This window comes from Balaenoptera ricei, chromosome 10 (genome assembly GCF_028023285.1).
Source record: "Balaenoptera ricei isolate mBalRic1 chromosome 10, mBalRic1.hap2, whole genome shotgun sequence".
Taxonomy (NCBI): domain Eukaryota; kingdom Metazoa; phylum Chordata; class Mammalia; order Artiodactyla; family Balaenopteridae; genus Balaenoptera; species Balaenoptera ricei.
This window is the reverse complement of record NC_082648.1, coordinates 99,525,949-99,541,083: the sequence shown is the minus strand read 5'-3', so window position 1 is coordinate 99,541,083 and position 15,135 is coordinate 99,525,949. Positions and strand designations below refer to the sequence as shown.

The 15,135-nt window shown below is 42.3% G+C and overlaps 1 protein-coding gene across 1 annotated transcript in view; it reads right to left on the bottom strand.

Annotated features, from left to right (window-relative positions):
- The window catches only part of MEI1 (meiotic double-stranded break formation protein 1), a 67,088-nt gene that overhangs the window by 21,831 nt on the left and 30,122 nt on the right, over positions 1-15,135 (bottom strand). Inside the window, exons 19-21 of the mRNA XM_059934876.1 lie at positions 10,749-10,896; positions 4,533-4,808; positions 64-229 (exon numbers count right to left, since the gene is read on the bottom strand). Of these exons, the coding sequence (XP_059790859.1) occupies positions 64-229; positions 4,533-4,808; positions 10,749-10,896 (590 nt within the window). The remainder of the gene's footprint in view (positions 1-63; positions 230-4,532; positions 4,809-10,748; positions 10,897-15,135) is intronic.

Here is a 15,135-nt window from a genome sequence, read left to right as displayed (position 1 = left end):
GCAGAGATGCCACTTCTGTCTGACCTTCAGGTCAATACATGCCCCCAGCAGCTGCAGACTGACCTCCTGATGGGGAGGACCCATGTTCCACCAGCAGATGCTGTAGGATCAGCAGGAAGTGGCCTCGGATGAGACCGCCCACTTGGACATCCTCATTCCTCCTCAAAAATGTCCTCAGGACGATCAGTACCTTGCGGGCTGTGTCCACTGGACTGGAATAGATGAGGTCCTGAGCAGGAGAGAAGGAAGCCAGAGCTCAGAGGGCATTATGGTTAGAGACAGGTGGACAGTGAAAAAGAGAGGAGCTGGGGGAGGGCCCCAAATGATGGTGTCACAGAGCCTGGGGAAAGAAGCACTCACTCAGCACCTACCATGCATCATCCTGTCAAATAAGTCTATCCTAAGTAGGAGAAAATGGAGGCTCAGAGAGATTATGTAATGTGCCAAAGTTCATGTAAACTAGTAAGTGGCACAATTAGGATTTGAATACGGGTCTCCTAACTCCAAGCCCAAAGCTCTTTCTACTTTCCGGGATGCCTCTCTCTTGTAAATGGAATTACAGGGTCAAGAAGAGGTTATTTCAGAACAGGGGACCTGAGTGTGCCTTAAGGGAGAAGGGGGCGGGGGATGGAGATGTCACAGGGCAGGCGGGGGATGGAGATGTCACAGGGCAGGCAGAGGATGGGTTAGGACAGATTCAGGGCACAGGAAGGGAAGCAAGGACCAGATCAGGCCCTGCCTCCGCCATGGCATCTGGCTATTTCTGCCCCAGGGTGTAAAGGCCTTGGTTTCAGACGGTGGCAAAGAACATTGCTTTTTATTTGCTTTCAGAGTTATTTTAATGAGTATATGTTAAAGGCAAAGCCAGCAGAAGCCACACCAGAGGCTATCCTACTGATAGCTCCTGGCACCTTCCAGCTCAAACAAGCCAATTCCATTGGACAGGCCAGTTAGGGCTGGGTGTCATGAAACCAAGGTTACACACAGACTCCCTTTCCAGGGAAGACAGCTTCTGACACACAGAGAGACATGATTACAGGGCAACTGGCCAGACAAATCCAGATGGGCTGATCACTGGGTAGCACAGGGGTGTCTGGGCTTGGCTCTTTAAAAACCTCCACAGCTGCCAGAGAAACAACTATAATATTGATGAAATAATTCATATTTTATGGCAAGATAAGAAAAATTAACAAAAATTTTTTTCTACTCGTTTGGGCCTCCTCCCTCCCCTTTGGCGTATACTGTGCATCTGCATTAACCAGACCTTCTTAGGAGACAACATTCTTTCTTAATCTCGTCAAGGGTCACAACACACAACTCCTTAGGGGATAATTTCCTTCTTAATCTTGTAAGGAGCCAAGTGACCTGTGACCCACTACTTGCTTTGTACATGTAAATCTGGATTGTGTAAACTGTCAATAACACATCATTTAACCATTTGTCTCAAAAACTTATATCACTGTGCTTTGACCTCTTACAGGCAGAACAGTCCTCAGAGCTTTCCTTTTTTTTTTTTTTTTGCCACAGCACGTGGCTTGCAGGACCTTAGTTCCCCAACTAGGGATCGAACCCTTTCCCCCTGCAGTGGACGCACAGACTCCTAACCACTGGACCGCCAGGGAATTTCCTTCAGAGCTTTCTGAAAGACTGTCTCCTGGGTTATAGTCCTCAGGTTGGCTCAAATAAAATTTTCCATTTCTTTCTTAGATTGACTATTGATTAATTTTTGTTGACATTATCCATAGCAGTCACTCAATTAGGGCCTGATAATGTCAGGTACTGTGCTGTGTTTAAACTGTAGTTATATGTTTGTTTATACATTATCTGTATCTTCATGATAACTCTTCCAGTTAGGTGCACCCCGATTTTTCAAATGAGCAAACTGGAACAGATTAAGTAGTTTGCCTATCAAGAAAGCAGTGGCATTGTAAATTCTACCACACTAAAGATTTAATGAAGGGCAGAGATGAGACTGGCTTCATTTTTGTTACCTTGTAGGGACTCAGAAAACATCTCTGGATAAAGAGGATCTCAGAATGAGAGGGCTAGAGGTTCATTTCCACCAACCTTTTTTACTTTACAGAGTATGAGGCTAAAGCCCAGATGAGGTGTGATTTGCCCAAGGTCACAGGGCCCAAGGCCAAACCAGTTTCCCAGTCCTGCTCCTTCACTGGCACACGGCTGCCTGACTGCCAGAGCTGGTTCCTTAGAAACCTGAGTTAGTAAATGCTAACAGTGCAAAAGGAAGGGGGCTACTTAGCATTTGGCAGCCATGGTGAATGCCAGGGGAAGGAGTGCACCCCACCATATGGGTCAGTGGGAAGGCTCTGGGTGGAGCATGGCCCACTCCGAAGTCTCTCCTGTCCAGCGCTGTCCAGAACTCTCTGGGACTGGACCGACCAGAGGGATGTGGCCAAGCAGGGAACAAACAGAGCTTCTGTTTTTTACATACAAACAACCTACATGAAAGACCACCCGTTGATAAGAGTGGCAATTAACAGCTTTGTTTTCAGCTGTTAATTACACATATCAAAACCAGAAATTGGTACCAACACATATTTTGTGCGGCTAGAAGCTGGGGAGAAATGGTAGGAATTATATATACATGAACAAACAACAAAGCTGTTCCTTGCTATTTTTTCTTACCACTGATGTTTCTAGGATCTAATTTAGTGAAAAACTTATTAATTTAGGCTCCAGTCATGGTCATGATCTTTATTAGCTATATGACCCTGGCAATTCAATAAGCCTCTGTGAGATTAACATTCTTTATCTGGTTCAGAGTCAGTCAATAATCAGTGAATGATAGTCTACCGTGTACAGCATATCACAAGTGTTCCTATATATTCTTTCATTTATCCCCATGTTATCTCCCTTATGCATGTGAGGAAATCGAAGCTCAGAGAAGCCTTCATCTTCCAGTTGTTAGTGGTTTGTTGTGTCTGAGTCCCTCACTGGCCCATGGGGCAGGGACTAGGTGAAATTCATCCCTATATCCCTAGTGCTCAAACAAACAGCTCTCCCATTAGATGAAACACTGAATTTAGCTGAGTTTACTGGAAAGAACATTAGGGAGTCAAAATCTGGGTTTTAATCTCAGCTCTTGTGACCTTGGACAAATCTCTCTAAACCTATTTCTTCATCTGTTTAAAAAGAAAAAAAGAAGATACCATGATTAGTATCTTTCTCAGAAGATCTGAATTTTTCTTTTTTGAGAGACTTAGATCTGTTCAGACCCCTAACTCAACAGGTCAGCAAAGATTTATAAGTACCTGTTATGTGTGAGGAATTGACTCTGAATACATTACCTGGCAAAGAAAATCCAGTATCTTAGCTCTGTCCATTGCTACTCTGCCTGGCATCCCATCTTTTCTTCTTTCCCTATGCACTAATGGTTTATTTTTAACCCGTTCCTTCTTCTCTTTTCTTCCTCCTCCAAGGAAGAATTTGAGCCAAAGCATGAATGTGGCCCCTATCAAGCCAACACGTGTGTGATTTCACAAGACGACAGGTCTCAGGGAAGAAGGTGAAGATTTAAGTCTGAGTGGGGAGTGTGTACATGAGAACGTGAATACAGACAGATGTAGGTACCTAAGGATGTGAGATATATAATATGCAGGTGTTATTTCCACCACAGTCACTCCAATAAAGTCAGGGAATCATGTTTGTTGATGATAAGAATATCAAAGGAACACCCCCTCTTCTCAAAAGGGCTATGTCATTCTTCCAGGACTAAGGGGCGGGGGACCAAGTAAGTGAACTGGCATTGAAGGCAGGGGTTCTAAAAAGAGTGTCTCATATGCTAGTGTGCTCAGTTTGGGACCTAAAACTAGTAACTGGTCACTAAATACAAACTGTCAAATGTGTAAATAATTTCCTTTTTAAAATATATATATAAATTATAGCAGTCATCTCTATAATAATGAGGAAAAAAAGATGGAATTAAAGTCAGTGTGTTAGAAACTGCAGACAGCAGGCAGCCTACTTATCTAACTGATGTACCTGATAGAAATTATAGGAATGTCTTACTTCATTAAAAAAGCATTGGAATATGCAATAAACTCATGACAAAAAAATTCTGGGTATGGCTAAGGGAGGGTGTTGCACATGTAACATTATCCTGAGAGTTATGGTAGAAAAGAGGCTGAGTCCCTCTGCTATCAGACATCTTCATCTACATGCCCCAGGGGTCCCCTATGACATCAAACCCTTGTTAACAGAATATGCTTAAGAGAAGACAGGGAGGAGAGAGGGAATGGTGACTGAGGTCAGCATTTCATAGGTATATCCCCTGGGGATTAGAGAGGCACATATCTCTCAGTGAGCAGACCTCCATCAGACTTAAGAAAGGGTACAGACTTACAGAAACCAGGCACCTGCCAGCCGAAAGGATCTCCTACTCACATGGAAACAGTGATAAGTCCAGAGGCAGGCAGAAGCAGCTGCGGGTGCCTCCTGACCTCAATAAACCAGCTCCCAGAGAGAGAGGGCCCACCATCTCTGAATGTAGAAATGAGCAAGTGGTCACCTACTAGCAAAATGAGCAGGGTGCTGGGGCTGCTTCTGAGCACATGAAACAGGGCTGCTAAGCTGGCGGGAAGGGTGGGCTGCCCAGCAGAGGCGACATTATCCAGCTCCGCACAGATGCTCTCTTCCCAGGAGAACCAAAGCTCCAGGACACGGTGCCCAAACCTACTCATCAGCTCTGGATACAACAGGAATAACCTGAGCACGAGGGGGTGGTGGGTGTAGACTAGGTGCAGGTCCAGGATGCCCTCTAGTAATTTTCTGATGGCGCCAACCACAGCCTGGAGGCAAAGAAGAAAGGGGCTAAATACACCCTGCAGAAGACTCAAGAGACCCCAATCCCCAACAAACATAGACAGCCAAGACATAACTGGGAAAAATGTACTGGCTTCTCGGTGCTCCAGGATATCTACACTGGCTCATCCCAGCACCCTCTAGTGAAAAGAAAACCTCGCAGCGCTTACCTTATAACAGTGGTCCTCAACTGGGGGTGATTTTGCTCCTCAGAGGACATTTTAAAATGTTTACAGACATTTTTGATTGTCTTGATTGGGAGAGTGCTACTGGCATCTAGTAGGAGAGAGCAGGATCCCACTAAATATCCTACAATGCACAGGACAGCCTCCCACAGAAAAGAGTTATACTGTGCACAAAGTTAATAGTGCCATGGCTGAGAAACCCAGCTCTATAATGACACCACAGTGTATCATAATTGTCAGCGTGTACTTGTCTACCTCCCACACTAGACTTGAGATGCTTGAGGGCAGGGACTGCAGCAGATTAATCTGTGCACTTGGCATACAGCCTGGCACAGAGAAAGCAAATGGCAGGTGTTTGGAATCATTTATTAACCCTCAAAAACCTATCTCTTCCCATTGCACATATTACAAAGCTCAAATTCCTTAACATGTTATTCTAAGAATTTTATAGTTTATAGTTTTCACTCTTTATTTGGGTCTTTGATCTATTTTGATTTATTTTTTGTGTACGGTATGAGGTAAGGGTCTAACTTCATTCTGTTGCTTGTGGCTATCCAGCTGTCCCAACACCATTTATTAAAAAGGCTATTCTTTCCCCGCTGAATTGTCTTGGCATCCTTTTAAAAATATATGGGTTTATTTTTGGACTCTTAGTTCTATTCCATTGATCTGGTTGTCTAACCTAGACATATACCAGAACCACACTGTCTTGATTACTCTATTTTTGTAGTAAGTTTAAATTAAGAAGTGTGAGTCCTCCAACCTTGTGCTTTTTTTTTTTAATTTATTAATTTTTTTGGCTGTGTTGGGTCTTCGTTGCTACACGCGAGCTTTCTCTAGTTGCGGCGAGTGGGGGCTACTCCTCATTGCGGTGTGCGGGCTTCTCACTGCAGTGGCTTCTCTTGTTGCAGAGCAAGGGCTCTAGGTGCGCGGGCTTCAGTAGTTGTGGCACGCTGGCTCAGTAGTTGTGGTACACGGGCTCTAGAGCGCAGGCTCAGTAGTTGTGGCTCACAGGCCTAGTTGCTCCGTGGCATGTGGGATCTTCCCGGACCAGGGATCGAACCCGTGGTCCCCTGCATTGGCAGGCGGATTCTTAACCACTGCGCCACCAGGAAAGCCCTTGTGCTTCTTTTTCAAGATTGTTTTGGCTATTTTGGGTCCCTTGCATTTCCATATAAATTTTAGGATCAACTTGTCCATTTCTGGACAAAAAAAGAGAAGTCAGGGACTCCCCTGGTGGCGCAGTGGATAAGAATCCGCCTGCCAATGCAAGGGACACGGGTTCGATCCCTGGTCCGGGAAGATCCCACATGCCACAGAGCAACTAAGCCTGTGCACCACAACTACTGAGCCTGCGTGCCAGAACTACTGAAGCCCGCATGCCGAGAGGCCATGCTCCGCAACAAGAGAAGCCACTGCAATGAGAAGAGCCCCCGTGCACCGTAACAAAGAGTATGCCTGCTGCAACTAGAGAAATCCTGTGCGCAACAATGAAGACCCAACGCAGCCAAAAATTAATAAAATTAAATCTTAAAAAAAAAAAAAAAGAGAAGGCAACAGGGATTTTGATCAAGATTATGTTGAATCTATAGATCAATTTGGGGAGTACTGCCATTTGAACACTATTGTCTTCTTTTTTCCTAATTTTATTGAGAAATAATTGATGTATAACATTGTATAAGTTTAAGGAGTACAACATAATGATCTGATAAATGTATATATTGTGAAATGATTACCACAATAAGTTTAGTCAACATCCATCACCTCACATAATTACAAAAGTTTTTTCCTTGTGATGAAAATTTTTAAGATCTACTTTCTTAGCAACTTTCAAATATACAAAACAACATTGTTAGCTGTAGTCATCATGCTGTACATTACATCCCCAGCACTTATTTATCTTATAACTGGCTATTAAGTCTTCTGATTCATGAACACAGGATGTCTTTCTATTTAGTTATGAATTCTTTAAATTCTTTCAATAATATTTTGTGATTTTCAGTGATCAAGTCCTTGCACTTCTTTTGTTAAATATATTCCTATATATTTAATTTCTTAATGCTATTGTAAATGGAATTGTTTTCTTAATTTCCTTTTCGAGCATGTTGTTAAAGACTTAGGTCTACCTCCCAGCTTCTTTCCACTCTGTCTCCCACATGACCTAGCCAAGCCACACTAAACTAGGCTTCCTTCCTTGAATGGATAGACTGGGTAACTCCCCACTTCTGTATCTTAAATCTTGCTCTACTCTCAGCCTGAAAGTTCTCCCTTCACTACCACCATCTCCTCCACAAAGCCTCTCTGATGCCACAATCGGACACAACCTCTTGCTCCTTGTGCTTTCATAGCTCTCAATGGTCCTCCAGCTCCAGGAAACACTGCAGCTGTTCCCTGCCTTGTAGGAGATCTTTTTGTCTCTCTTGTCAAGCTGGTGCTCCCTGAGGGCAGGGAGTTTGTTTGATTCACCTCAACCCTGACAGGGACCCACATGGCACCTGGCACCTGGCACATGATAAGTGGTCAATGCACATAGGGGAGTTATTGTTTAATGGGTATAGATCAGTTTTGCAAGATGAAAAGATTTCTGGAGATAGATGGTGGTGAGACAGTTGCACAACAATATTAATGTACATAATACCATTACTGTACACTAAAAATGGTTAAGATAGTAAATTTTATGTTTGCGTATTTTACCACAATTTTAAAAAACCTGGATAAATAAATAAAAATAGAAAAACAAAAATGAAGTAAAAAAAAACAAGTTGTGACTGTATATTGCCATTTATATATTTATATAAGAATTTTTAAAATGCAAAACAATGTTATATATCATTTATGGATTCACACATAAGAGGGGAAATCTGGAGCTCCTCCATAAACTACCTTCTAAGTCTCCACACCCACTGGTAGATGGGAAGAGATGGCCCCCAAGAACCAGTCTTGCCACGATTATTAGTCTTGAAGCCATCAGGACTATTCCTATTGTGTCCTTTTCCCCCGTTTACATCAGTCACCTCAGAAAGCCCAGAAATTTCAGGTCACCCCCATATGGCTCAGGACACGCCCTCTTCAGATCCCATCTCCCACTCTTACACAGCTCCACAACCCTTCCACGTGCCCTCTAGAACTCACTCACAGTTATCAGCAAATTCCCTATGTCCTGTACCTCTTTGAATATTCCCTTCACCTTGCTGCTTTGATTCTCTGCCAAAAACCTGTTTTGCCTACGGTCTCTCAAGGGAGGCTATTTTCACTCCCACTTCCTTAGTTCGAAAACCTTGGCCTCTAAATTCTCTTACTTCCTTCTTCTAATCTCCTCTACCTGCCTCAGCCATTCATTCCCACGGTCATGTATCTGGACCTTGTGATTACGAAGAACTGCACCCTCCCAAATAATCCCAATTTCAAGCATCCCATTTTACGACCATCCCTCCTATCTTTCCAGCTCACTCCCTCTAGTATTTCAATCCAACAATTCTTTCACCCTCATGAGAACCAAAATCTTTGAAAACATCCTTTTATTTTCTCTTATTCTCATACTTCACACTGGTACATCAAGAGATCCTATGGCACCAACTTCAAAATATATCCAGAAGCTGACGATTTTCACCACCTACTCCACTATCTCTTGCCTACATTATTGCTGTAGCCTCCTAACTGGTTTCGGCACCCTCACCCTTGTACTCCTCTGTTATATTGTCCTAGTGGCCAGAGTGATCTTGTTTAATCCAGCCATGAATTAAACCATGAGACTGTATGAGATCATCAAAGCAGTAAGTTTAGAGAAAAAAGAAAAGCAGTCACAGACTGAGCCCTGGGGTACTACAACATTTAGAGGTCAAGGCGATAAAAGAGAATCAGCAAAAGACACTGAGACATAACTGCCAGAGAAGTAGGAGGAAAACTAGGAATACCCAGTATTCTAGATGCCAAGTAAAAGCAGTGTTTCAAAGAAAAGCGATGTTGTTGATAGGTCAAGTAAAATGATGACTAAAATACTGACTATTGGCTTTAGCCATGTATCTGTTATTGGTGACTTTGACAAGTGCATTTTCAGGGATATGGTAAGAGTGAAAGCCTAACTGGGTAGGATCAAGACAGGATGGGAGAGCAGGAACGCCTGAAGCATCTTGTGATACTAGAAAACTCAAACTCAGGCTTCCCTGGTGGTGCAGTGGTTAAGAATCCGCCTGCCAATGCAGGGGACACGGGTTCAAGCCCTGGTCTGGGAAGATCCCACATGCCGTGGAGCAACTAAGCCCGTGCACCACAACTACTGAGCCTGCACTCCAGAGGCCACGTGCCACAACTACTGAAGCCAGCGCACCTAGAGGCCATGCTCGGCAACAAGAGAAGCACCGCAACGAGAAGCCCGCACACCACAACGAGAAGCCCGCGCACCGCAAGGAAGAGTAGCCCCCGCTCGCCGCAACTAGAGAAAGTCCGCGTGCAGCAGCCAACAATAAAAATAATAAATAAATAAATTTATTTAAAAAAAAAGAAAAGAAAACTCAAACTCTGTCAAAGATTACTAAGGTTGTGTCAAAAGGACTTAGGAGCAACCTTGAATAGGCTCCCACTGGCCAAAGATAGGACGATTTGATCCTCAAAAGGATAATATAGTGGATTGAAACCATCAAATATTTTTAAATCGATGAGTTCATCATGATACTAAAAAAATCTCTTTGGTCACTTTTAGAGAGTGCTAGGCAACCAACTCATTTTTTTTGAAAACTGGTAATTAAAGGGAAAGAATCAAACATTCACCCTATGCTTCCTATACAATCTACCATTCAGAGTAACTGAATAGTTGGTGAGAGAAGTTTCTTTTTATACAAATAGTCCAGTTAATAAACAAAGAGAGAATGACAGAATTAGGATATTATATTTTGCAATCCCTAATGAATTAAAGGATCTAGGGAATGATCACCAACGTCTGCTAATACCACAAAAAGAGAGACAATGGGACATTATATACCTACATCTGTCTTACTTGAGAACACTTGCACTTCTACTATACCTTCCTGATTCCATTCAAATTAAACCAGGTCTGCTCATGTCACATTTGCCCCAATAGTAATTTAAAAAAAGGCAAAATTAATAGTCACTGAAGGAAGAGAATCCTTAATTTGAGGTTGAAGAGTCCACATCTAAGGAATAAAAGCAATTTTCAGTGGAAAAGGTGAGAGATCCAGCGATGAATCAGACATAGTCCTCCACCTCTGAGAGTTTATAAAGAAGCTAGAGAGAGAAAACTTGTACCATATAACCACCTTCAAAGCAATCCAAGACCAGCCTGGTTAACAATGATCTGGGTGCCGGCAACACACTTTGCTCGATAAACTGTTACCTGGAGACACCTCACACCTCTTTCCTCCTGCATAAACCAGAGGTGGTACTAAGAAAAGAGCCTTGGGAGTTGGTCAAGTCTGAGCTGGAGTCCTGGTTACGCCATCAATTAACTGTGTGACCTAGCAAAAGTTATCAATACTTTAACCTAAGTCTTGATTTTCTTATCTATGAAATGGAAATAATAATCTCTGCCTCCCAGTACTGTTGAGAGAATTGGCTAAGTTACAAGGACTATGTATATATCAGCACTCTATCTTCCCCCACTCCCCCAACACACACTCTCTCTGCCACCCACCTTCTCTATATATACATCGTCATAGTCTCCCAAGGAACCGTGATGTAAAGAGGTGCAGGAGGAGGAAGAAAAGCCCCAGGCACTTTGGTCCATACCTCATCTAGCGCACCGTCTTTGTCCTGGCAGATTGCAAGTAGATAGATGGAAGCTCTGAAGACCACCAGTGGAGGGCGTTCACCCTGGTCCTGCAGAGACAGGAGGAAGCTTCGCACAGCCATGAATAACTCCGCCTCTGAGACAAACCTGTCAACCGAGGAGAGTCTGAGTGAAAAAGGGAGAGATGGCTGTCCTGCCCTGCCACATCCTCCCTCAGCCACTGTCCTTCTGTCCCAGCATGTCCACAATCTAATGACACCTTGCACAAAGAGTGTGTTGTATATACTTAACAAAGCATCGTCACACATGCATAGCACATAGTTCTATGCTTTGTGCAAGGCTCTATTAGAGGCCAGAGACTCCTCACTCACACCTAGAAGGTAAAGCATCAGGCAGCTGGACCGGCAGTGTTAAAGAGAAGGATGCTGTTTCTGGGGTTCAGGAGGCCCTGCTTTGGGAGCCAGTCCACCCTTCTCGTATTTATCATTAAACATTTGTGTGTTCAATGGGTTACTTTCTGGGGGAGGGAGACGTCTATATTTGTACATGCAAGGGAGATGGCAATGAGGAGGAAACTGACTTCACTATATACCCTTTTATATCTTTTAAATTTTCTACCCTATGTCTCACCTATCAGATTAAAACCCCCCAAAATTAAACATTTTTAAATAGGTAATACTAAATGCAATGCAGTACCCTGGATTGTGTCCTAGAACAGAAAAGGGACAATAGAGGAAAAATGGGTAAAATCTGAATAAAGCTTAGTTAATAGTATTGTACCTTCACATATATCATCAAATGCTTTTCAACAAGGGTGCCAAGACCATTCAATGGGGAAAGGACAGTCTTTTCAACAAATGGTGCTGGGAAAACCAGATTTCCACATGCAACAGAATGAAGTTAGACTCTTACCTAACCGATATTAAAAAAAATTAACCCCAAATGGATCCACACCTAAGACCTAAAACTATAAAATTTTTAGAAAAAAACATAAGGCAAAACTTTCTTGACATTGACTCTGGCAATGAATTCTTGGCTATGACACCAACGGCATAGGCAATAAAAGAAAAAATAAACAAACTGGACTTTATGAAAGTTTTAAAATTTTGTGCATCAAAAGACACTATCAACAGAGTAAAAAGGCAACCCACAGAATGGGAGAAATTATTTGCAAATCATATATCTAATAAGGAATTAATATCCAGAATACATAGAGAACTCCTAAAACTCAATAACAAAAAAGTTCAAACAATCTGATTAAAAAATGGGCAAAAGATTTGAATAGACATTTCTCCAAAGAAGATATACAAATGGCCAATAAGCACATGAAAAGATGCTCAACATCACTTATCATTAGGGAAACACGAATCAAAACTATGAGATAACAACCTCACATCCATTAGGATGGCTACTATCAAAACAAAAACAAAAACAAAAATAAGTATTGGAGAGGATGTGGAGAAATTGGAACCCTTGTGCACTGTTGGTGGGACTGTAAAATGGTATAGCCACTGTGGAAAACAGTATGACATCTCCTCAAAAAATTAAAAATAGAACGACCAGATGATCTAGCAATTCCATTTCTGGGTATATACTCAAAATAATCGAAAGCAGGGACTCAGGGAGATATTTGTATACCTATGTTCACAGCAGCATTATTGACAATAGATAAAAAAAGGAAGCAACCCAAGTGTCTATCGACAGATGAATAGATAAGCAAAATGTGGTATATACATACACAATGGAATATTACTTGGTGCAAAAAAGGAGGGAAATTATGACATATGCTACAGCTTGGATGAACCTTACATTATGCTAAGTGAAATAAGCCAGTCACAAAAAGACAAATACCGTATGATTCCACTATAATTAGTACTTAGCATAGTCAAAATCATAGGAACAGAGAGTAAAATGGTGGTTGCAGGGGTTGGGGGCAGGGGGGAATGGACTTACTATTTAATGGGTATAGAGTCTCAGTTTTGCAAGATGAAAAGAGTGCTGGAGATGGATGGTGGTAATGGTAGCACAACATTATGAATGTATTTAATACTACTGAACTGTACAGTAAAAATAGTTAAGATGGTAAATTTTATGTGTGTGTATTTTACAATTTAAAAAATTGGAAAAAATAGTAATGTGCCAATGTTACTGTCTTAGTTTGATAAATGTACCACAGTTATGTATTAGGAGAAAATGGGTGAAGAGTATAAGGGAACTCTGTATTCCCTGTAACTTTTCTGTAAATCTAAAATTACTCCAAAATAAAATGTTTATTTAAAAACTAAAAAGAAAATGGATAATAGCCATAATATAAATATTATGCTACCAAAAGAATAAGGTAGACCTATTAATACATGTAGCAGCATGGAAAGATGTCCAAGATACATTGTTAAGTTAAAAAGCAAGTTGAAGACCTTGTATTATATCCCATTCTGTATATTAAAAAAAAAAAAAGTATATTTGTGTGGTTTTTTGTTTTGTTTTGTTTTTATTTTTGGCTGCGTTGGGTCTTCGTTGCTTTCTCTAGCTGTGGCGAGCGGGGGCTACTCTTCGTTGACGTGTGCGGGCTTTTCATTGCAGTGGCTTCTCTTGTTGAGGAGCACGGGCTCTAGGCGTGTGGGCTTCAGTAGTTGTGGCACTCAGGCTCAGTAGTTGTGGCTCGCGGGCTCTAGAGCGCAGGCTCGGTAGCTGTGGCGCACGGGCTTGGTTGCTCCGCGGCACGTGGGATCTTCCCGGACCGGGGCTTGAACCTGCATCCCCCACCCTGGCAGGTGGATTCTTAACCACCAGGGAAGCCCCTATATTTGTGTTAACACACAGAAGAGTTCATGGAGGGTACCTAATAGTAGTTAACTCTGGCAGGTGTATGGGGAAGTATTTTAACGTTATAGCCAATCATTTTTACTGAGTTTTTACAATAAGCACAAGGGGTTTTTTTTGTTTTTTAATTAATTAATTAATTTATTTATTTTTGGCTGTGTTGGGTCTTCGTCTCTGTGCAAGGGCTTTCCCCAGCTGCGGCAAGCGGGGGCCACCCCTCACCGCGGTGCGCAGGTCTCTCACTATCGCGGCCTCTCCTGCTGCGGAGCACAGGCTCCAGACGAGCAGGCTCAGCGGTTGTGGCTCATGGGCCCAGTCGCTCCGCGGCATGTGGGATCCTCCCAGACCAGGCCTCGAACCCGTGTCCCCTGCATTGGCAGGCAGACTCTCAACCACTGCGCCACCAGGGAAGCCCCAAGCACGAGTTTTAAAATAAGAAAAAAACTTTTTTATATATATTAATTAATTAATTAATTTATTTTTGGCTGTGTTGGGTCTTCGTTGCCGTGCGCAGCCTTTCTCTAGTCGTGGAGAGTGGGGACTACTCTTCGCCACGGTGAGTGGGCTTCTCATTGTGGTGGCTTCTCTTGTTGCGGAGCAGGGGCTCTAGGTGTGCGGGTTTCAGTAGCTGAGGTGCGCAGACTCAGTAGTTGTGGTGCGCAGACTCAGTAGTTGTGGCGCATGGGTTTAGTTGCTCCGCGGCATGTGGGATCTTCCCGGACCAGGGCTCAAACCCATGTCCCCTGCATTGGCAGGCAGATTCTTAAACACTGTGCTACCAGGGAAGTCCAGAGAAAAACTTTTAAACTATCACATGGGTCAAGTGATGTTCAATGAGGGTGTCAAAACAATTCAAAGGGGGAAAAATAATCTTTTCAACAAGTGGCACTGGAACATCTGTATAAGCCACATGCAAAAAAAAGAAATTGGACACCTACCTCACACCATCATAAAAGTTAACTCAAAATGGATCACACACCTATATGTAAGAGCTAAAATTGTGAAAGAAAATAACTATAGAAGAAAATAAAGGAGTAAATCTTCATGACTTTGGGTTAGAAAATGGTTTCTTAAAATCAACACCAAAAGCATAAATGACAACAGAAAAAACAGACATATTTCATCCCCCCCCAGATTTTTAAAATTAGATTTAATAAAAATTTAAAACTCTGTGCTTCAAAGGATACCATCAAGAAAGTTAAAAGACAACTAAGAGAACGGGAGAAAAAAATTGCAAATCATATATCTTATAAGGGACCTGTATCTAGAACATATAAAGAGCTCTTACAACTCAGTTACAAAAATGGGCCAAAGATCTGAATTTCTCCAAAGAAGGCATAAAAATGCCCAAGAAGCACATGAAAAGATGTTCAAAATCATTAGTCATTAGGGAAATGCTAATCAAAACCACAGTGCAAAAACCACTTCATAACCGCTAGGATGGCTATAATCAAAAAGATGGACAACAGTGTTAACAAGGATATGGAGAAACTGGAACCCTCAAATATTGCTGGTAGGATTACAGCTACTCTGGAAAACAATTTGGAAGTTCCTCAAAACGTTAAA